Below are 23,504 nucleotides of genomic sequence, written 5' to 3' on the forward strand. Positions count from 1 at the left end.
TGTTAATTCATGTAGCTCAATAGCGGTGATGCTTGGGAAATAGACCTACTTCAAAGTCGCCCTGATTGCATATTGTTCTGCTAAGGACTCTGACCTGTCAAAGAAGGCCTGGAGTTGTATAAAAGACCCTTGGGTCCTGATCCTGTCATCTCAGATCTGCTTGAGGTTTCATGCAGGGGAAGCCTAAGCCATAAGGACTGAGATCCCAGTTCTGACTGGACTGCCTTGAATATAAATATTGGACTATAACCTATGGACTATTTCTGAACGAACTCTTTGCATCTACAATGCTCTCCATCTCTGCTATGAAATGGAATCGCAAGGTTGACTCATGCCTATATGTATACTGTTCTTTTAACCAATTCTCTCTCTCTCTCTTTTTTAATAAATTTTAGTTTAGTTAATAAGAATTGGCTGTAAGCGTGTATTTGGGAAAGGTCTGGAATATTCATTAACCTGGGAGATAATGTGTCCAATTCTTTGGGATTGGTAGAACCCTTTTGTATACGATGAATAAGATTTTCAGAAATCCTCATCAGACCTGACTTGGGTGTCTAGGTGGAGGCCTGAGGCTGGGTTACTTTAAGGGAACTGTGTTGTTGACTTCTGAGTAATCAGTGAGGCATAATAGAAGCTGCTTTGTGCTGGCTTGGTAAGTACTGGAATATCCACCAGCTTTGGGGATTGCCTGTCCCATTCACCCTAATTGAGTTACCTCAGCTGGCTCCCCTGGGATTTCCAGTCATACCTACACACTGGCATTCAGATGAGAAAGTGGTCAAATCAGTGGGAAAACTCTTGTAATAATAATTACTCTTGTGAGTAATAGTTTGGCAGAAGTTTGTAATTTATAGTGTGTTTGAGTTTGCATCAGAACTTGTAGCTGAAGGAACTTCAAAATCCTTAATTATGAATCAAAGAGGTCTAAAAGAGAAAAACAAAACAAAAACCCACTTTGTTCTGAGAAAAGAAGATTACTTACATGTAACTGGAGTTCTTTGAGATAAGCCTTTGCATATTCGCACCTGGGGGACGAGCTTCCATAATCTTCTGGAAAATAATGTCCATCAGATCCACTCAACCTTCCCTTCCCCAGATCTGAGAGGATTCAGAAGGTATAAAGTGGGGGTGGCCCCAACAGCCCCTTAGTTCTTTCCACCAATTTGGACATTCCTAACCTGCTACTTTAAGGAAGTGGGGAAGGTGGGCAGGGAGCATGAATATGCAGAGGCTTATGCCAAAGAACTCATGTTACAGAAAAGTAACCTTCATTTCTTCTTCAAGCAGGCTCTGCATATTTCCACTTGTGCAAGTTTAGTGAGCAGTACAATCCCTAGGAAGATGGGCTGAAGGGTTCTCAGTAAACATGGACAGCAGAACTGCCAAAAGAAACATCAACTCTGGAAGCCACACCAGAATGAATAGAGGCGATTCAACTTCTTGCACTCCAAAAATAAAAAGGTATTAATGAGGGTAATTTTTTTGCAAATGCTTGCATATAGCTTCAGTATCAGATATGCAACATGCTGTGATGAAGACGGCATGAGGGTATGCCATGGATGCTGCTTTTGTCATGGATAAGGACCAACAATTCCAGGAGGTTGAAGTCCTGTCAGGTGGTAATAATTGTGAAACAGTGCATTTTACATGTACAGTGCATTTTACATGATGGACTGACTCCTCCATTGTCAGCTCCATCTCTCCAAGGGTTTTGGGAACTTGTAGATAAGTTTGGGCCCCATATAAATATGAACGTTCTCTTCATATGCAAAGTATGATACCTGCCTCCCTGAATGTAAGTGAGACTCAGGGACAGACAGACATTCCACCTTTTTCCGACTACTACTAGAAAGCCCAAGCATCTTAGACAGTTAGGATGGAGCTGTAGGAAGGACCACCTGTTCTGTAAGAATGCAACTTAAAGGGGATAGTCATTAGGCTTATATCTCAGTAACCATAAGCTAAAAAAAATGGCATCTTCACAGTGATATAGTACAGAGAATAATATGACCAATGCTTAAATTGGAGCCTATGAACTTTATGAAGATACACACTACACAATCCTAGACACTGTGTATGTCATGTACACGGTAGGTTGCAGAGCTGCTGTTAGCAGGCCAGGCTTCTGTACCAGATATGGATGAGCTACAGAGCTTCCTTCTCAAAGAGATACACCTGATGTGTCTTTCATTATATCCTTCAATGACTACCAGATATATCTGTTGTATGCTCAGATAAGGTATGGTTACACACATTGGCAACTAGTGGCTGAACAGTGTAATACAGTTTAGCATTCTTTTACAGTGTACTCCATGATGCATCCGATGAAGTGGGTATTCACCCACGAAAGCTCATGCTCCAAAACTTCTGTTAGTCTATAAGGTGCCACAGGATTCTTTGCTACTTCCATGGTACAGGTGGAACTGGACCTGAAAAGTCTCCTTCCTGGCTTAGAACCAAAAGCTAGTTATAATTGGATATAGGTAGACAGGAGCCCAGTAATGTTATAATAAAATTTCCTCCCACGAGAGGAATCCATCAGCATATTTAGGGAATATCAGAGTAGTTATCACAGCCCCTCATACAGCTCTAACTCTAAATAGGACCTACAGTACTGTGTATCTTCTCTGCAGAACCTTAGCAATGTGCCTTTTAATTTCCTGAAGATGAAGAAAAAGGATTCCATGCATCTCTTTTTTTGCCTTTGTATTTGTAGGCAACAAAGAGGGTCTGAAGTCAACAGGCAGTCCTTTCTGAAGTATCAGATGTATCCTGTAACACCATAATCTGTTTCTCTTACAGAGGTTGCATAGCAGAGAAATCTTCAGATCAGTGAGATCTCAGAATCAATAGAACTGAGGTGGATACAGTAGCCTTACATTGTAAGGGAGCTTCTAATCCAAGCATCAGTTCTTGGCCTGTCAAATCTTCATATATAGTCTCATAAGTTTGGTCCTGAGCAGCTGAATTTCTGTTAGAGCAGTGCTTTACAGCCTGTGAACCATGGCTCTCTGGGGGAGCCACAAAGGTTCATGAAGGAGCCTCAAGTATCTGGCAAAAATATTTAATCAATATGCCCTTTTTTTCTAATTAAGAGACTATTAAACAATTCTTTAAAATCACCTGTGTCTTATATTATTCTATTGCTGCTGCCAGGAATGGGTGCCTCTCGGTGCCCTCCGCTCCAGCAGGGGGCCTCCACCAGAGAGACTTCCTGCTCGGGGAGGCATTCAGCAGGAAATCTCGCAGCTGAAAGCTTCCTGGAGTACAGGGCAGAGAGAAGTTCCCAATACTGGTAGCAGCAGCAGTACCAGCAGACAGAAGCAGAGGACTGAGGGAGAGACAGATGCATCTTATCTTTATAATTGAATGATTTTTATGAAGTGCTAATCCTACATGTAGAAAATGTTAGGCTGAAAATGATTGTTTTAATAAAGTCAAACAGAAAAGGAAGAAAATTAGACTATATGATAAGTACATTTTGTCTGGATTTTCCTGTTTTGGTATTACTAGGGAAAGTCCACAGCCCACATTGTGTCCTTTGTTTGCAAGTGTTAGTAAATTAAAGTATGAGGCCAGGGAAACTACTGAGACATTTAGAAACCCAACAAATTGAATGTACTGAACCCAACACTTCTAGGTAGGAATACAAATATACTAGATATGAAAGAAAAAAAATCAGGGAATTCATGAAGTAGCCTTGTCTTTGGAGATGCCACACTGAAAGGGGAGTTACCAAGATATTTCCAATGTTATCAGACTTCTTAAAACAACAAAGTGAAAAAGATCAAACTGCTATTAAAAACCTACTACTAAATTCATGTATCTGTATTGTATTCCCATTTTGACTAACATTTTCCTGGAGTTGAACATGAATCTCCATGAACATAAGTCTCTGGTTTCAAAACCTGTTCCCAGGAATAGTTGACTCCCGTTCCAACTTTGAGTATCTCTGCTTAAGAAAATCTTGAGAATTGTCAACTAAGGACCAAGTTTTCAAATCTAACAAACAAAGAATTCAAGTGTCCAACTTGAGTCTAGTGTCCTGAACTGAATCTAGTGTCTTGAATCATTAAAAAAAATGGTACTTGGTTGTGGGGAGCCACCAAGTTTTAAAATATTTGTAAGGGAGCCATAGAACTAAAAAGTTTGGGAACCACAGTCTTAGACAACTTAGTCCTTACAGAAACCTCCAACAGTACCTACCCAGAACCAGGGGAAATGACAGTTCCAGAACCAAGTAAATTGGATTCTAAGACTTCTGACAGTAGAAGAGTCTAAGAATGGACTGTCCTTCTCTCCCCACATAAAGGGCAAGGGTCTCATAGATGGAGTAATGGAAAGGGGGAAACTCTCTCAGACTAGCAGGGCACTGAGTGTGTGAAAATGCCAAACAGGAAGCACAACATAAAAATACTATCCACCATCCAGATCTGATATGATCAGAAACTTGTAATGCATTTCCCATTTCAAGTGTTGTAAGGACCTCCACACTGGCCCTCCTTGCTTACACTACTATATTGAGCACAGAATCAATAAGGCAAGCAGTTCTGCAAAGATTATGGTGTTGGAACTGCAGTACCAGATTCCACTGACCTGGGCAGATCAGATCAGTGGTGTTAAAGGGAAAGGGCTGAAAGAGAAAGGAGGCGTGTGTGTGTAACAAGACAAGAGACCCTTATGCTTTCTGTCTCCCTAGGTTTGGCCTCCCTGTCCAGCGTCTGTCATCTGGAAGGATCCCTTCTCCTGCAAAGAGGATCCCTCCAACCCTAAATAATGAGGAGTCAATCAGTAAAGGTAAAATCAAATAAAGTGTATTGAAGGGTTTATAACAAAGAGTGGGACAAATAAGAAGGGGAATAAACAGCAAAATTGCGCAATACAGTGATTACCCCCAAACTCAACCCTATAAAATAGATATAAAAACCTTCATAGAATCATAGAATCTCAGGGTTGGAAGGGACCTCAGGAGGTCATCTAGTCCAACCCCCTGCTCAAAGCAGGACCAAACCCAACTAAATCATCCCAGCCAGGGCTTTGTCAAGCCTGACCTTAAAAACCTCTAAGGAAGGAGATTCCACTACCTCCCTAGGTAACCCATTCCAGTTCTTCACCACCCTACTAGTGAAAAAGTTTTTCCTAATATCCAACCTAAACCTCCCCCTCTCCCTTCACAGATCAAAGCAATGGCAGGTGCTTGGGACCTCGATCCTCTGGCTAATGGCAAGCCTTTGGAGAGGAGCTCTAAGGAGTCCCTTGATGTTCTTTTGGGACCATGGGAGGCAGAACAGGAGAAGAGCAACGGATGATGACAAAGTTAAGTGTTGTTTCTTCTCCTTCTCTCTCTTCCCTTTACAGGTGAGGAAGCTGTTGGATGAAAATCCCTAACCCTTCTATCATTAGGATGGATAGATGTCTGCAGGTAAGACCTGTGACCATCCCTTGATGCCACTCAGATGGCCAGCCCTGAGGCCATGTTCAGGTCAGCCTTTTATACACTTGCCTGGGAAACCCCTTAGAAAAGGCAGGAAGCCTCTTCTGGGAAACCCCTTAGGAAAACCAGTTCTGACTGGAAGTTGTTTACAACTCCAGGAAAGATTAAAGAGCGGGAAAATGGACCTATAGCTCATGTGGGTACAAAACTATTTTGGAACCAACATGGATTCCTGTAGTCACAAAACATGAAAATGAACCCAATCTAACAGAGGTAACAGAACCACTAGAAAAGTGACTGACAACAATCGAAGGTGTCAGATCCTCACGTTTGCTAGATCTTAGGCAACCTGATCCCTTCTTGACAGCCATGCTTGACTGCCAAATCTGAATCCAGGCTCTCATCCTGGATCCATGGGTGGCTGTCTAGCTAGATCCAGACTGGTTAAAGGATTTGGATCTACACTTGTCAACAACAGATCTATACTAAGCATTAAAACAAAAAACAACAAAAAAAAAAAAGCTCTTGATCCTTGCTCTGTTGTGGATTCAGGTTCTAATTATTTAGAATCTTTAATTATGTTTAATATTAATTTATAAAAAGAAAGACACCACCAAATATCCATGTGTAAGAAACACAGGTTTTCTGATAGACTTCAATACACTATGATCCCCATGCAATTGTTCCTCTTTTAGTTTATCCTGAATGCAATACTGACGTCCCCCAGGTTACGCAAACCTGACTTACGTAAATCCGCACTTATGGAAAAAATTCCATAAGCTAGAAATAGGAGGGGGTTTTTTGGTTTGGGTTTTTTTGCGTAATGGTCAGGTATACATTTCTGACTTGCGCAAAATTTGAGTTACACCAGGTGTTCCGGAACGGAACGCTTCTGTAAGTCGGGGAGCGTCTGTAAAGTAAATAAGTAAAACTATATATAGTTATATCTTGTGGAAAAGCTAGTTGATTTGTACAGCTAGGGTCTATTTAGAAGCTGATCCAACATAATAAGGCACCTTCCAAATACAGTTTTCATTTTACAAGAACCAACACAGTTGATGAGCCTATATCGAGATAGAATAGGAAGAAGAGCTAAAGCATGATGTAGTGACATACTCAGCTAAAGATTGACAAATGAATTTATCAGTTTATTTGCACCAGATGTATCCTCTAAAAACTGATTTATCCCAACTATAAAATAATTAGAAATATTCCCCTTGTGTGTGCGTGCACACATACACACACACTCTTCTCTTCTTCAACTTAACTGCAGCCTTCAAAATTTCTTGAAATGATTTTATTAAGCACAATGTTTTTTACATGGATGCCAAATTTTTTACATGGATGCACTAACTGCTTGGACAGGACCAGATGTATGAAGTTCAGTAGGGGCTCCCAAGTTTCCTAGAATTAGATATTCTTTTACACCTCTTTTTGGGTCCCTGAGCTGGAACCCAGAGTAGTATGTGGGCACAGGTACCCCATCAGACATTGGGGAGGTGGCACAGACCAGCCAATGGAGCAGAAGACTGCCTAGGACAGTTATCCAATAGGAATTTGGTACCCCTGTAAGGGGAGGACTATGGTGACCTGGATGAAGGGCCAAGACACGAAGATGGAGTGTGCTGAGTCCCAGAGAGCAAGAGGACAGAAGAGGGTACCAGACCTGGTGACAGCTGATCCCTACAGGAGCCACAAGGAGACGCCACTTGCCATGAGTGGACCCTATTAACAAATGCAAAATACTTACACTTAGAAACTAAAAATTAAATTCACAACTAGGAAATGAGGAATAACTGGCTAGGCAGGGGTATTGGTGAAAAGGATCTGGGGGTTATGGTGGATCACAAGTTAAATATGAATCAACAGTGTGATGCAGTTGTGAAAATGGCTAATATCATTCTGTGGTGGATTTACATGAGTATCGAATGTAAGACATGGGAGATAATTGTGCTATTATACATGGCATTGGTGAGGCCTCAGCTGGAGTACTATGTCTAGTTCTGGACAACACACTTTAAGACAGATGTGGACAAAGTCAATGGAATCCATAGGAAAGCCACAAAAACAACAAAAGGCTTAGAAAACTTGATCTACGAGGAAAGGTTAAAAAGAACTGGGCAAAGTTAGTCTTGAGAAAAAAGACGGGGGCAGGAGGATACCTGATAATAGTCTTTTATATATGTTAAGGGTTGTTACAAAGAGGATGTGATCAGTTGTTCTCCATGTCCACTGGAAGTAGGACGAGTAGTAATGAGATTAATCTGCAGCAAGGGAGATTTAGGTTAGATATTAGGAAAAACTTTCTAAGTGTAACAGATAAGTATTAGAACAGGTTCTCAGAAAAGGTTGTGTAATCCCCATCACTGGAGGTTATTAAGAACAGGTTAGACTAACGCCTGTCAGGGATGGTCTAGGTTTACTTGGTCCTACATCAGCACAGGTGGCTGGACTAGATGACCTCTCAAGGTCCCTTCCAGCCCCACAATTCTACGATTCTATAAACTGCATCCCAATCTCAGGGAACAAAACCACAAATTCATCTAAATTCCAGTTTATATGTAAGGAAATACAGCACATGGAGGGAGCGGTATGATTCCCTGTCATTATAGAAAGACATTCTATTGGGCCAAACCTGGGCTGATGCAGTTGTAAAGCACTTTGAGATCCATAAATGAAAAGTGACATAAAATGACAAGTGTATAAGAAAAGCCAGGACACCTGAGACAAGTAAATGGAGAATTAACTCTGACCTGTTTGTGACAATTAGAAGAACAGGAGAATCTCTTGGGGAGCTGACTGGAGTCCAATCTTTTCCTTCACATTATGAACAACCAAAATAGAAAAATGGAGGGACATAGGAGGAAAGTTTAAAGTAGAAAATATGTACAGCTTAGCCAAGTAACAACTATAATAAGTGTAGTATTTTATGAATGCTACAAGCACCAAAAAAGGGGAGGTATTTACAGTGATATGAGGAGGTTTAACTAGAAATAATGGATTTAAACCAGACAAGAAAATACAGGGATATCAGGGAAAGCTTCCTAACAGTGAAATATTTTATGCTGTTGAATAGCTTTGCAACACAAGGAATAGGAGCCACCTCACCAGAGTCAGTTAAAACTTGACTGGAAAAAGCACTAGAAAATATACTGGAGGAAACAGTGCCTAACTGATAGAGGATGCATTAGATAACCTAATAAATTTTTAACATTTTTAATTTCTATGATTCCATGCAGCTTCCTAGCAGACATAGTACACTGATAGCCTGACCATTTTTTAGGAGGCTATGTGAATAGTATCTCCACCGAAACAGAATAAAAAATCATCTGGGCACAAGAATCACATCATTTAAATACTTGGCATTATGCTGACTAAACATTAAAGCAATTGTTCAGACAATGACTGCATCTTATCTATTGTCAAAAGAAAGGCAGATAATGCAATTTCCAATCTCTTTAAGTGTTCAGGTTTTCTGTCTTAGCTGTGTTTCCTTTCTGATGATAACAAGAGAATAACAACAACAAAATTCCAATCAAGACAATGCATGCAAAAAATTCTAGTGCACATAGGCTGCTTCCTTATAACACATTAGGTCACTTCCTTTGGAGGCATTTTATCTGTAAGTGCTTTAAAAAAAATTAAACTGATTCTGTTACTTCCCTCTGCCAGATGAAAAAGCAGCTCTTTGGGTGGACTAGATGGCTCAGCTAACAACCTTTCATATCCAGGTCACTAGTTCAAATCCAAGCCCTGGTCAATCATGACTAGAAGTCATTGCTATCTGTGCTTGTGATATAAGATGAGGAATGCTGAAAAGCTGATCCCCACATCACAACTGGGACTCTTGTGGGCAGTTTCATCAGAAAGGATAAGGATTTGGGACCCTGTGGAGTTTTGACATTGACTTCAGGGGGAACAGGATCATGCCTTTAATTAATATGAAGGTAAAACTAACCTCTCTCAACTCTAGAGCTAATAATCCTCTCCCCACAGAGAAAGGTTGAGGTGTATTGGCAAGGGGCATTGTAGGAAGCTTGCACTGCACATGTGGTAGTTAAACAGAGGTTTTTGTTGCTGTTAAGAGCACTGCATTATTTTAAGCTGTTTTCATTTGCTTCATGAAGCAGCGGGCCTCAGACACAGGAGCCTCCCGCACTCAAGCTGCTGAAACAACATCAGAACTCTGAGAAACAGCAAGAAACAAGCAAGCAGCCAACACAACATTTTAGTATTGATTTTCTTTAAGAAATTTAAATCCTTCAGGGCAAAAACGTCAATTTAATCTGTATGCAGCTACAAAATGGCTCCTTCACAAGGTTCCTTTTTTCAGCTAGGAAGGAAGATGTAACGTAATTACAGTTCAAGTAGTGAGATTCTTCAGAAATGAATGTAAAGAAGTTGATAGAATAAGCTTTCAATATAGTACCTTTAGGCATTAAGGTTTCCCAAAAGCTTATAATAATTTATCAAGTAGAAGTTAGATACTGGTTACTATAAGCAAAACAAATGATGGTAACTATAGGTAAACACAGAAGCCACTGAAAGTTTTACCAATAACTCACACTGAAGTGGGTTTTAGCCCACGAAAGCTTATGCCCAAATACATTTTTTAGTTTCTAAGATGCCACAAGGATTCCTCGTTTTTGCTGATACAGACTAACACGGCTACCACTCTGAAACATGTCACGTGAACCATTAGCAATAATTCTGTTTTATGGGCTGAGGGAAAAATTGTGAGATGAATGCCTCTAGGACTAGTGATTTCTAGCTTTGCAGAGCCAAGGAGACACCTCATCATCAAATGGACTGACATTACATCATAATGTCTGCACCAAAATGTCACACTGTTGGGACTTAATGACACAGCAACATAACACAAACAATTATATGCCCAAATGTCAAATCTCCACCAGGAATATTTTGTGAACCTCTCTAACTCCAATATAGTATCTTTTCCCCCCGTTTCCCTGCTAACTGCTGGGAGGGAAGATGGATCCATTTGGTCCAATTGCTCAGCATTTTTTCAGCAGTTTTGCACCAAGAAAAACCAAGTAGAGAGTAAAAGAGTATCTGAAGAAAGGAGGGAAATTCCACTAGATGCACTGGAGTTTGCCCTCACACTGATCTCTGCTTTGGTTTCTTTTTAAATATAGGGTCTCAATCTCATTGCTGTGACAACAATGGCAAGGTTAAACCCTAGAACAGGGGTAGGCAACCTATGGCACATGTGCCGAAGGCGACACACAAGCTGATTGTCAGTGGCACTCACACTAGCTGGGTCCTGGCCACCGGTCCGGGGGGGCTCTGCATTTTAATTTAATTTTAAATGAAGCTTCTTAAATTACATACAATAATAGCTTAGTTATATATGATAGACACAGAAAGAGCCCTTCTAAAAAGGTTAAAATGTATTACAGGTCTGTCGCATCTTACGCGCATTTAACATGCGCGATTTCAGCTTTACGTGGTCGGCAAAAACAAAAAAAGAAAAATAATTTTAATAGTGTACCTGTTGTGCGGGCGTTTCCGCCCGCCATTACACTCAATGTAATTTTGATGATACGCGATTTTCACTTTACGCACTGACTGTGGAACGTAACCCCAGCGTAAGATGCGACGGACCTGTACTGGCACGCAAAACCTTAAATTACAGTCAATAAACGAAGACTCGGCACACCACTTCTGAAAGATTGCCGACCCCTGCCCTAGAAAAAGCCTAGACTGGCACTCTCTCATTTTTTTTATAACTAGTATCTTGGGATTGCAGTTTTTATAAAGATATGGCTAACATCTTAATTAGAAGAAATGCACTTTCATACACTTGAAATACTATTAACACATGGCACTTTAGAAAACAAAATCTACCATGTTCTTAGCAAAAGAGCAAAAGAGTGGGCATGCCTGCTACCACAGCCATCAATATTTAAGCATGCAAGTGTACTGTTCACACAGTTAGTAGGGTAACATAAGCAATGGATTTCCACATTCAGGGGACAATGTAATATATAATAAATACAGATAAAGGGTTTTAACATAAATGTTTTAGCATATAAAGCTCAGAACATTATATCCATCTCCATTACTCTTTGGATGACAGATGGTGAAAATCAGACTCCTAAAAACCTAAACTAATAATCACACTAGCGCAATGTCAGAAAGCTGCACCATTATATAGTCACTGATGGGCACTTCTGAATACACATAAGTTATTATACTGATTGGGTCTGTCAACTTCACAGTAACTCCCCAACCCTCCCCACCACGTGTACAGTTTTCCTTCAATGTCCAAAATATACTTGGACTCAGATGGGGGCAGGCATAGGGTTCACTCCCTAGATTACTTATTTTGTAGCTAGTGACACAGTCAATAACACTGGATTCCCCCAAACCAGGATAAAAACCCTGATTGGGGCTCCCTAACATGTAAGATCCCCAGCCAAAGTAAAAGTCTTATCCTGCTTCTATTGATGTTAATGTAAGTTTTATAATTGACTTCCATGGGAACAGGATAAGCTTCTAAGAAGGTAATCAAGTACAGTACAGATTGCCTGATCAGTTTGAACCTACTGACACTTTTAAAGCAGCTGTGATTATCTGTGTCAGGAGGCTACATACACATAATTTTCACTATAAAGGTGCCATGGGTTTTGGTTTCAGAGGACATATAAGAGGTGCAGGGCTTTATCACAACAGGTCCACAATCTATACATCAGACAGATCTAGGATCTGATCTCCGAACTCCTAATTGTTGAGCAGAAATTAAATTTCAGAGGGTATGGCCAGAAAAATAGAGAAGTGACAAAACAGAAGACTTTTCTAGTTAGAGTGACCAGACGTCCTGATTTTTGGGTCTTTTTCTTATACGGGCTCCTATTGCCCCCCACCCCCGTCCCGATTTTTCACATTTGCTGTCTGGTCACCCTATTTCTAGTACAATCAAAACCCAGAGAAAAAAAGGAACACAAAGCCTTCTCCTTATCTCTGCAGATCACTGAATTAGAGGATATAAAGAACAGTAGCAGGGCAAGCTTCATTTGTTTGTTCCGGGTTGGCAACACTCTACCGACCCATCAAGTAAATAATCATAACAGGATATAGGGTGTTGCTCAATCATTTCCCTTGAAATCTGATTGAAAACAATTGAAACAACTGTAACACAATGATAAACACATTAAAGCATTTAAATCATGATTTATACAAGGTCTAACTTTTCTCACAAGTATCATCTGGTGACTTTATCAGTTTTAAAAACAGGGTTGAGACAAAAAAATATATATCTTGGTTTCAGTTAAAAAAAATCATGAGATGGAATCTACCGCCCTCTCCTGGTAAATAAACAAATTGTATACAGAAATCTGTACATGTGCACACATGAACATATACACATGGCAAGTACAAGGTTGTTTTAAGATTGTTGCAATTAGACTTTTGCCAAAGGTTTTTTTTTAAGTATGAAATGCACCTAGAGTTTTAGATAGGTGCAACTGGAAACACAACTAAATAAACAAACTATGATTTCTCAGTGTCACTGTTTTTTCTACTACAGAACCAGTCTCTAGAAAGAAAAGAGATTTTCAGCTTTCCTATAAAGTTGCTAAATTAATTCATAAAATGAAATTAAATTATAATAGATTATCCAATGTTTATATTGTTTATGTTACTCATCCATGAACTCTAGCAGACAGGAAATATCCTTAAACAAGTTTCCTTCAAACTCCAAGGTTTTCGGGTTTATCCTTTCTGGCTTATCCATCTTCCATTACATTTAAGATTACGGCCCAGATTCCTGGGTCCAACCAAGCTGCACCTGAGACAGGTTCTGAGGGGCAGGGAAGGTCGGAATACAAAAATGGTTTTACATACTCTTTGTGACTCCCATATTCTGGGGCTGGATGGAGAAATTCTCAGGTAGCCAGCTAAGCCAGATTTCTGGTTCATTTGTACCACCGAGAATTGGTCCCTATACATTTCAAAACACCATATAGAGGTGTATATTGTGGTAGATCATGTCAACCCTATCTCCTCGTAAGGCATTGTTTAAATTGAGGAATTTGTCCCAATTCTGGGAATTAGCAGGAATTATCATTGTAGCTGCACCTGTGCAAAAGTGTAGATTAAGGAAAGCTGCAGTTTGCACTGATGCAACTACAGCAGTGGATGTAAATCAACTCAATTCCTGGAATCTGGGCAAATCCCCCATGTACACAAGGCCTAAATGTGCTATGGGATGCTATATTTAAGGAACACAAGTGACTCTAGTTATATACCTCTTCCAAAAGATAAACGTACCTCATCAAGAATCACTACAAGAATAAAAACTTACAGCTACCAAAACAAACAAGATAAAGAGTATCTTGTGTGCAGGGGAACTAAACATATTTATAGTACTGTGATCATATCTGTACCATAAAACACACTGTATGTTTTCCCATTTCAGAACTGTTTTACAAAAAAAAAAAAAGTTGAGAGAATGCCATCACTACAGAAATAGAGCATCACATTTAAATAAATAACAGCACTGAGGAAAAAAGCAGGAAATGCGTAAAATTAGCAATAAGGGCAAGCAGTTCTTTTTAAACTCATCTTTTAGTTATTACATAGATGAAAGTTTATCTTGATGCAACAAAACAATCAAAATGTTCCATAGCATCTGTTGGGAAGATACAATTCAAGGGACAGTGTCACACTCAGATATTATAAATAGTCATCTCAAGAATGAGGTATACATGGACATTTAAAATACAATGTATTTTAATGTTTCCACAAATAAGCAGGTGTGTTGTCTCCACTACACAGCATCTTTTTTATTGTATTTACAAAGCAGTATTGTCAAATTTTGTGATTTTTTTCATGAGTCTCATGATATTTGATGTTTTTCTGAAGCCCCAGTTCCTAGAGTCACATGCTAACATAAAAATCTCAGCTTTCATTTTTCGAAAAAGGTTTTAGTCCTCAGGGCTGTGGAGAACAGCTTGAAAACATGCCCCAAGTGGACCCTACAGGTATATAAACAATATATTAATATATATTAATATTATTTTTAAGCCAATCTCATTACTTTTGGGGACCTGATTTATAATTTTGGAATATTTGGGTTGACACAGACATAGTGCCTAGCATAATGGAGTCCTGATCCCTGACTAAGGCATATAGGTGGCTGCCTCAACACAAGTGATAACAACACAGTATAACGTATGTTGGAGTATATTCATCTGGAGGGAGTTATGTTGTAATAAGCTAAAGTATTGCTTTAAAACAGAAGTTATGGGATGTTAAATCAACAAAAAAAAGGCCAGACTAATGGAGGAGCAGTACTGCAGTGCAGGAGACCCAGGTTTTTTTCCCCAGATCCAGCTTTTCAATTCAGTGTTGCCAAAGGGGATGCTTTCTGTAGCTCAGCAGCTACCCCTCTAGTTAATTGAAGAGCAACATTTGTAGGGTCTGACCAGGGGCCAATCCAGTCTGCCTCAGCATGAGGACTGTGATTGCAATCCAAGGTTCAAGGGCAAGGGTGGGGCAGATCTAAATTCATAACAGCTGATATCAACTGAGACAAAGTAGGTGAGGTAATATCTTTTATTGGACCAACTTCTGTTGATGAGAGAGAGAGACAAGACAACCAACAGAAGTTGGTCCAATAAAAGATATTACCTCACCCACCTTGGCTCTATAATATCCTGGGACCAACACAGCTACAACTGCAACTAATACAACAATGGAAGATATCAGCTGAGATGTTTTTGTGAAAAGTTCTTAAATTTGAACGTCAGATCTGGTGGGAAGGGCTTGGAGGCAGGTGTTCTTGGTACATTCATGTTTCCCCAACATGTGTAAAATAGCCCAAAGTCTATTGACCATTAGAGAATGGTAAAGGCCCATTTTTGCCTGACAGGGGTGACTTATGTTTACACCTTAATTTAGGGAGAGAGTCTGTTATGTTAATATTGAAGCTGGTGGCATCAGACATGCCTCCCCATCCCCATCACCTACTGCAGTGTCCCCCTTTTAAATGTGGATCTACCACTAGCTTCTTCACCTATCTCAAATGTGGCCTTTATTTTTATATAAATCTTTAACTGTACCCTGCCAAGCAAAAATACAGGCCATCCTGAGCCACTCTGTTCTCAACTGTACTGATACCAAGGGATAACTGAGGGGTGGACTTTATTTATTTAGTTTTAAATTAATACAGTACTGTTGAAAGAGGCATGCGTCTCCAAGACAAACATGGCAGAAAACAACAGGCAAAAACTTAGCCTATGATTTTTTAATGTATTTACCTTTTCCTAACATTTACCATTTATTATTTATATTACAATACTTGCCACGATTGGTGCTTCATTGTGCTAAATGCTGTACAAACAAAGTAAGAGAATGTTCCTGTCCCAAAGAGTTTACAGTTTAAATAGACAAGACTGACAAAGGGTGAAAGAAAGGAAATATCATTATCTCTAGTTTGCAGATGGGGAACCGAGGCACGGATAGACTAAGTAACTTGCTCAAAGTCACACAGGAATTCTTATGGCAAAACCAGGAACTGAACACAGATGTATTAATCTCAAATCCAGTATCTTAACCACAAGACCATCCTTCCTCTCATTTAACAAAAATTCTAGTTTAAAAGTTATTAGTGAAGCCTAATACATTGAAATATCCAGGATACCTCAAGAAATAATCTACAGCCTGATTCTGAGAGACTCTCATCACCCCCCAATTAAATCAGCATCTATTAGAATCAGGCTCCTTTTTGCATAGTCAAGAATGGCATTTAACAAGAGCCTAAGTCAAAACTCACATCAGTTTCAATACCTGTCAGGCAAGATGACAACCTTACCATCTGCATTACAGTCAGAACCACTCTTTTAGTGCTTGGTCTGAGATTCCATTGCCTCTGCTGTTTTTTTGTTTGTTTGTTTCTAATCACACTTACTGATTTTATATCCCAGCTTTTCAGCATGAATCCTCTTGGCCATGAACTGTCCTTCGATCAATGCTCGTATCTCCACCTCCTTTGGAAAGTCTGGAACCTGTATCAGAGGAATACATTAAATTAACATGCATCTTATGTAGTAAAAAACGCAAGGTTGAGGTCTGTTTTTTTTAAAAAACAGATTTATAGTTAATTATCCTTGTCTTCACCCTGACGCCTGCACCCAGAACTCTGCTCCTATTCTTCAATCACATACATAGCACTTCTAGAAGCTCATGACAGACAAAATATAGCCCCTAACCTTGGCAAATCCTTCAATCCTGAAATCAGTGCATGATGGGGAGTGTTTCTAATGTCAGTTGTAAACTCTTCTACATTTATTCTTCAACACCAACAGCTGCTTATGAAATTTGCCTCAAGTACGTTATCTTCTCTGGGGTACATTAGAGAAATCAGATGTACTAAGTAATGCCATACACAAAAGAGTTTAAATTTGTCCTTTTGTCTACAAAAAAAGGAAACAAAAACTAATCCTTTTCACTGATTCATTCACTGTGGTAAAGAGAGATTACTCCCTTGTAAAAAATGGTTATTTACCTTACAGTAACCATTGTTCTTTGAGATGTTCTGTCAATGTGGATCTCACTCATAGTGTGTATGTGCCCTCTGCACAGGAGTTTGGCAGTTTTATCAGTTCTGTCCACTATGGATCACATATGCGTTTTTCACACCCTTGGACTCCATCCCCAGGGTATAAAGGATAGATTCTACCGTAAATTCCTTCACCACCCAGAATACAGATTAAGAGTCTCTGAGTGGCAGGGATGGAGGGAGTTGTGGGGAGAATGGCTAGTCATGGGATCCACATGCAGAGAACATCTCAAAGAATGACAGTTACTATAAGGTAAGTAATTGTGTTTTTTGTCTTTGAGTCTGTGTGTGTGAGGATCTCGGTCATGGTGTTTAGCTAACAATTTGGTTCCAAGCGGTGGGAGCTAGGAACTCATCTGAATAAAAATTGCAGAACTGCTTTCCCAACTTGTGCATTAGCTCCTGATGCTGACACCAGAGAGTAATGACTGGTAAATAGATGCATTGAGAACCATGTGACTGCTCTAGAGAGTTCCACAATTAGTTTTCTACTGAAACATGCCACCAACATAGCCTAGGCTCTCATGGAATGAATGGTAACATGAACTAGAAATAGTCATTTTTTTAATATCATATGATATTCTAATACTGTCCACAATCCATTTAAACAGGCTTTGAGCAGAGATCAGGCTGGTCTACCTCTAGATGCACTGCCACATGTGATGAATAGTCTAAGAGATCTTCTGAATGGTCTTATAATACAACAGCCTCCTCTTAACATCCAATGTACGAAGTTTAGATTCACTGGAAGATGAGTGACATGTTGGAAAAAATACAGGCAAACTGAATATATCAATTAACATGAAAGTCTGAATCCGCTGTTGGAATAAATGTAGGGTGAGGGCTCAGTCACTATGTCTGCATGTAAAACCATGAGGGGTGTGGGGATGACATAAGTGCCTGAATTTCACTTACTCTTTACGCAGAAGAATAGCCACCAAAAATACAGCTTTAATAGATAAATGATGAAGGGAACAAGAGAACAGAGGCTCAAATGGAGGTTCCACTAGAGAGGTAAGAATTAGGTTCAAATCCCATGAAGTTAGTATCTTTCTTACTGGCAGAAACATCTGCAATAGATTCTTATGGAAGAGATCTGAACAGGGCAGATGACAGGCCCAAAATCACTGCCAAGTAAATTATAATGAAGCTGAAAGATAAACCAGATAGTCCAGAATTTCTGGAATGGATGATTGAAGAGTGTCACATTGTCTTGCCCTCATCCCTATGGAAAAACACTTCCACCGTATACGATTTTCTAGTTGAGGGTTTCTGCTTTCTGAAAGGATTCTCTGCGTCTCTGCTGAACACTTCATACCTGCTGACATTAACCAGAGACTCTCCATGCCATCAGATGGAGAGATGTTTAATCTGGATAAAGCATGAGTGACGGTCTATACTATTACGTTCACCACTTTTACAAGACTATGATAAATTTTGTACAAAGTATGCCTTGTGAAGTATCATTTGAAAACTCATGATCTGCTGAACATTATTGTCCTGGTACAATATGTGTTATCAGCACTGTATGTGAAGTTAGAAGATTCTATTATGTACAGCCTTGCTGTAACATGCTTAAAGTTTAAGAAAAGAAGGCCTAAACCAATTTTTTAGAACAAAGAACAGACTAACACCCAGCCAGGTGTTAAAGAGCTATCACTTACTTAAGCAGTCATTCTCCAGTAATGGGAAGGTGTGAACAAGAAATCTACATTTCCTCTCAATGACAGTTCAACCTTCACCTCTACCCAGCTGGAGATAAAACTCAAGGAGTGAGGAGTGGTATAAGAATGAGACACACTGGTCTCCACTTCATCTCTCTCCTCCTTCATCCCTGCTCATGTCATGAACAACTCTCAAAGAACTGAACTGGGGGGAGGGGTCCCAGGCTGAAAAGGAGACCCACCCAGTAAAATTTACTGCAGCATATGGTGAGACAAAACCTTTTGTTTTTAAGTTCATTTAGCTTGTTAAGTTAGGTACTAGCTTGTGTTTTACCCTTTTATTTTCTTTTGTAACCAATCCTGAATTTTTTGCATCATCGCTTGTAATCACTTAAATTCTATCTGTCCGTAGTTAGTAAACTTACCTTTTGTTTTATCTTAACCAATGTGTTTTGATTACTGTGTGTGGGAAACACCATTTCGGATAACAAGGCTGGTTCATTATCATTTTTCTTTGATGAAATGATGGACTTTCTGCAAGCTTGCATTGTTCTGTAGATTGCTGGACAGTACAAGACTCACATTTGTGGGAGACAAGGCTGGAACTAAGAATGTGCGGGTGTTGCCCTGTATGTAACTGAAGAATGACTGGTCAGAACGCTCATGTATTTAGCTGGGAATGAATTTGCATACTGAAGGATGTCTGAGTAGGCCAGGAAGAGAAGGTTACTTAGTTTGTGCAGAAACTGAGGTTCTTCTAGATGTGTGTCCTTGTGGGTGCTCCACTTCAGGTGCTGGTGCCGTCGATCAGAGATTTATGGTAGTAGTGTCCGCGTGGGTCACGCGTGCACAGTAGGTGTCCTGTGGTTGTGTTGGCACCGCATCTAGCGCACGCACAACCCAAGCCCTCCGGTTCCTTCTCTACCATAGAGTCCTAGCATCAATCTCCAAAGTGAGAGGAGAAGGATGGATAGTGGAGCACCCACAGGGACACACATCTCGAAGAACCTCAGTTACTGCACAAGGTGAGTAACCTTCTCTTTTTCTTCGAGTGCTGTCCCTGTGGATCCTCCACTTCAGGTGACTGTAGAGCAGTGCTCCTCAGAAGGCAGGAGGGCCTTCGAGTTCATTTGAGTCACAGAGGTAAGTACGGTTAGGCCAACTATGGTGTCAGCTCTGGAGTCTTGAGTGAGTGCACAGTGCTCAGCGAATGTGTGGACAGAGGCCCAAGTGGCTGCCCTACAAATCTCTATTATTGGAAAATTGTTGAGGAACGCAATCGAGATAGAAACAGATCATGTGGAATGCACTCTGAGGTGCGTAGGAGGATCCGTGTTCCGAATATGACAGCACTGTTGAATGCATATGGAGATCCATTCAGACAATCACTGAGTGGATATTTCGCAGCCTTTTGAACGCATGATAATAGAAACAAAAAGTCTAGATTTTCAGAACTGTTTGGTCCTTTCCAGGTAAAGCATTAATGCCCGCCTAACGTCCAATGTATGCAAAACCTCCATTGGAGTGCCGTGAGGCCTGAGATAGAATGTGGGAAAATGGACTGGTTGGTTCATATGGAAGGCTGATATTACTTTCTATAGGAATTTTGGGTGCAGACATAGCGTGACCGGTAGCATGAAGAATATTATGTAAGGAGGTTCGGCCATGAGTGCCATGATCTCATTCACTCCTCTGGCAGAAGTAATGGCGACCAGAAAGGACACTTTCATGGATAAATGCAGCAGGGAACAGGTGGCTAAGGGTTCAAATGGTGGTCTGGTAAGGCATTTCAACACCATATTGAGGTCCCAGGTTCGCAAACTTCTGAGTAAATGTTCTGGAGACCCATGAGGAAGCATTAAGTAATCGGGTGCACAAAGATCAAGTTCCTGTCAATCTCAATGCAGTAATGGCCGCAAGATGGACTTTGATCGAGCTCGTTGCTAAACCTGATAGTTTCTGCTCCAATAGATATTCCAACACTAATGGGTAGTGGTGCTGTGGAGGCCATCACGTGTTTTTCTTGACACCAGGAGGAGAATCTCTTCCATTTTTGAAGGTAAGTATTATCTTTTTGTCACTTTTTTGCTATTTAGTAACACATGTTTAACTTGTTCCGAGGAGGCTAGTTCATGGAATCATGTAGAAGCCACGCTTGTAGGTGGAGTTTCTCCGGATGCAGGTGAAGAGCGTGACCGTTGTTCTGAGACAGCTGGTCTGGACAATGAGGGAGAGTTCAAGGGGCACATATCGCCATGCACGTCAGGTAAGGGTACCATGCTTGTCTGGGCCATGTCAGGACTATGAGGATAACCTTGGCCTTGTCTGTTTGTATCTTGTGTATCATGTGTGATATCATTGGAATTGGTAGGAAAGCGTACATGAGTTGTGCATCTCGTGATGAGAAAAGCGTCCCCCAGTGACAAGGATCCCACACCCACTCTTCAGCAGAACATTGCACATTTGATGTTCATTGGGGATGCAAACATGTCGATGAGGGGAGTGCCCCACTGCCGGAAAATGGAGAGCAAGACTCTCCCATTCGTTTCCCATTTGTGGTCTCGAGAGAAGTACCCGCTTAGCATGTCCACCATCACATTCTGACAGCCAGCAAGGTAGGAGGTCGAAATGTTTATGTTGTGGTGTATGTACCAGTTCCGCGGTTTCATGGGTTCGGTGCACAGTGAGTGAGATTGAGCGCCCCCTTGTTGATTGATGTAAAACATGCAGGCAATGTTGTCGGTCATGATGCGAATAGATTAGTTCTTTATGTGCAGTAGGAAGTGTCTGCAGGCATTGTGGACCGTGCGTAGTTCTAGTAGACTGATGTGTAACTGAGTCTCTGCAAGAGACAATTTGCTTGAACCATGCGCAGGTGCATATGGGCACCCCAGTGAGGCATCTGTCATGATTATTACTGATGGGGGTTCCTGTTGGAACAGGATGCCCTTGCATACATTTTCTGGTCTTATCCACCAGTGTAGACAGTTCAGGACATGGGGTGGTACTGTAAGTCATTTGTGCAAGCTGTGCTTGCTGGGTATGTATACCGAGCTCAGCTAGCCCTGTAGTTAGTGCATATGTAGTCCTGTGTGTCATACCATGAATGTTGTGGCTGCCATGTGTCCTAGCCGTTACAGGACAGGACGAGCCAGTATTTGGGGGCTTACTCTTAGATCTGAGATAAGGTTGGTCAGAGTTGTGAATCTGTTCAGGGGCAGGGATGCCTTGGTTTCTATGGCATTGAGATGTGCCCTAATTAAATCCAGTTGTTGGATAGGAATTAGAGTGAATTTTCATTCATTTATCTGTAGCCCTGGATCCCTGAATTGTGTGATCATTGTCTGGACTGAGTCTAGTGCTTTTTGTTGAGTTGGGTCTTTGAGAAGGCAATAATCCAGGTAAGGGAAAATTATTATTCCCTGTTTGCGTAGATGTGCCGCTACTACACTAGGGTTTGAAGAAAACTCTTGGTGTAGTGGATAGGCCGAAAGGTAGTGCTCTGTACTGGAAGTGTTCATGTCCTACTGTGAAATGCAGGAATTTCCTGTGAGTGGGGTGCATAGTAATATGAAAATAAGCATCTTGGAGGTCACATGCTGAAAACTAGTCCCCCTTTTGCAGTGCTGGAAGTATCGTGCCCAGGGTCACCATTTTGAACTTTTTACTGCATACAAACTTGTTGAGTTTCCTGAGATTCAAAAAAATATACATATATGGAGATGTACCTATCTCAAAGAACTGGAAGGGACCCCAAAAGGTCATTGAGTCCAGCCCCCTGCCTTCACTAGCAGGACCAAGTACTGATTTTGCCCTAGATCCTTAAGTGGCCCCCTCAAGGATTGAACTCACAACCCTGGGTTTAGCAGGGCAATGCTCAAACCACTGAGCTATCCCTCCCCCCAAGATAGGTCTCCATCCCCCCTTCTTCTTCTGGGTCAAGAAGCAGTGGGAGTAGAACCCCTTCCCCGTATATTATGAAGGTATTCATTCCATGGCACCTAGTTGTAGAAGATGATCGACTTATTGTCATAACAGGTGTTTGTGAGAAGGGTCCCTGAAGAGGGATGGGGAGGGGGGCCGTGTAGGCGATCGGGAGATAAAGGGGTACGATCTCTAACACCCGTTGGTCCGTTGTTATTGACATCCAGATGTGGTAGAATGGGTGAAGGCGGTGTCCAAAGCATGGGGACGGATCAGGTGAAAGCATTGCCTGGTGAGGGAGCTCATCCAGACCCTCGACCAAAACTTCAAAATTGTGGCTTGGGCAGAGCCGATTGAGAAGTCAACGGTTGAGCTTGAGGTGTTCTCCGTCTCTGCGACCATTGGTGATGTCTTTAGTTCTCGTATTGTCACTGTTGTTGCTGTCAGTTGGAAGAGGAATCCCTGTTCGTCTGATAAGATTGGTATCATCTTCTCTTCGCAGGTGGAGTGTAGATCCCCAAAGTGTGAAGGGTGGTTTGGGAATCCTTCACTGAGTGGAGCACCGTGTCTGTCTTGTTCAAAAAGAGCTTCTCTCAGTCAAAAGGTAGGTCCTCGACCTTGTTTTGGAGTTCTTTAGGTATGCCAGAGGATTGCAACCAGGATGCCCGGTGTATGACTACGGCTGTAGCCATGGTTCTGGCTGCCATGTCCACAATGTCCAAAGATGCTTGGAGGGCTGTTTTAGCTAAGAGTTGACCCTCATTTACAATGGCCTGGAATTTTGATTGTTTCTCCTCAGGGAGCTCCGCTGTGAATGAGCTGAGTTTCCCATCATTATCATAATCGTATCTGGCCAGCAAGGCCAAATAGTTGGCGACTCAGAATTGTAATGTCACTG

General features: G+C 41.0%; 1 protein-coding gene across 6 annotated transcripts in view; it reads right to left on the minus strand.

Annotated features, from left to right (window-relative positions):
* The window catches only part of XYLB (xylulokinase), a 140,771-nt gene that overhangs the window by 68,822 nt on the left and 48,445 nt on the right, over window positions 1-23,504 (minus strand). For 5 of the 6 annotated variants that reach the window (XM_039527262.1, XM_039527264.1, XM_039527267.1 and 2 more), the window contains one exon: window positions 16,368-16,464. In XM_039527262.1, coding sequence (XP_039383196.1) covers window positions 16,368-16,464 — 97 coding nt within the window. Of the gene's footprint in view, window positions 1-14,238; window positions 14,434-16,367; window positions 16,465-23,504 lie in introns of those variants that run through there. The other variant, XM_039527266.1, reaches the window with a different exon arrangement.

This window comes from Mauremys reevesii, linkage group 2 (assembly GCF_016161935.1).
Source record: "Mauremys reevesii isolate NIE-2019 linkage group 2, ASM1616193v1, whole genome shotgun sequence".
NCBI lineage: Eukaryota > Metazoa > Chordata > Testudines > Geoemydidae > Mauremys > Mauremys reevesii.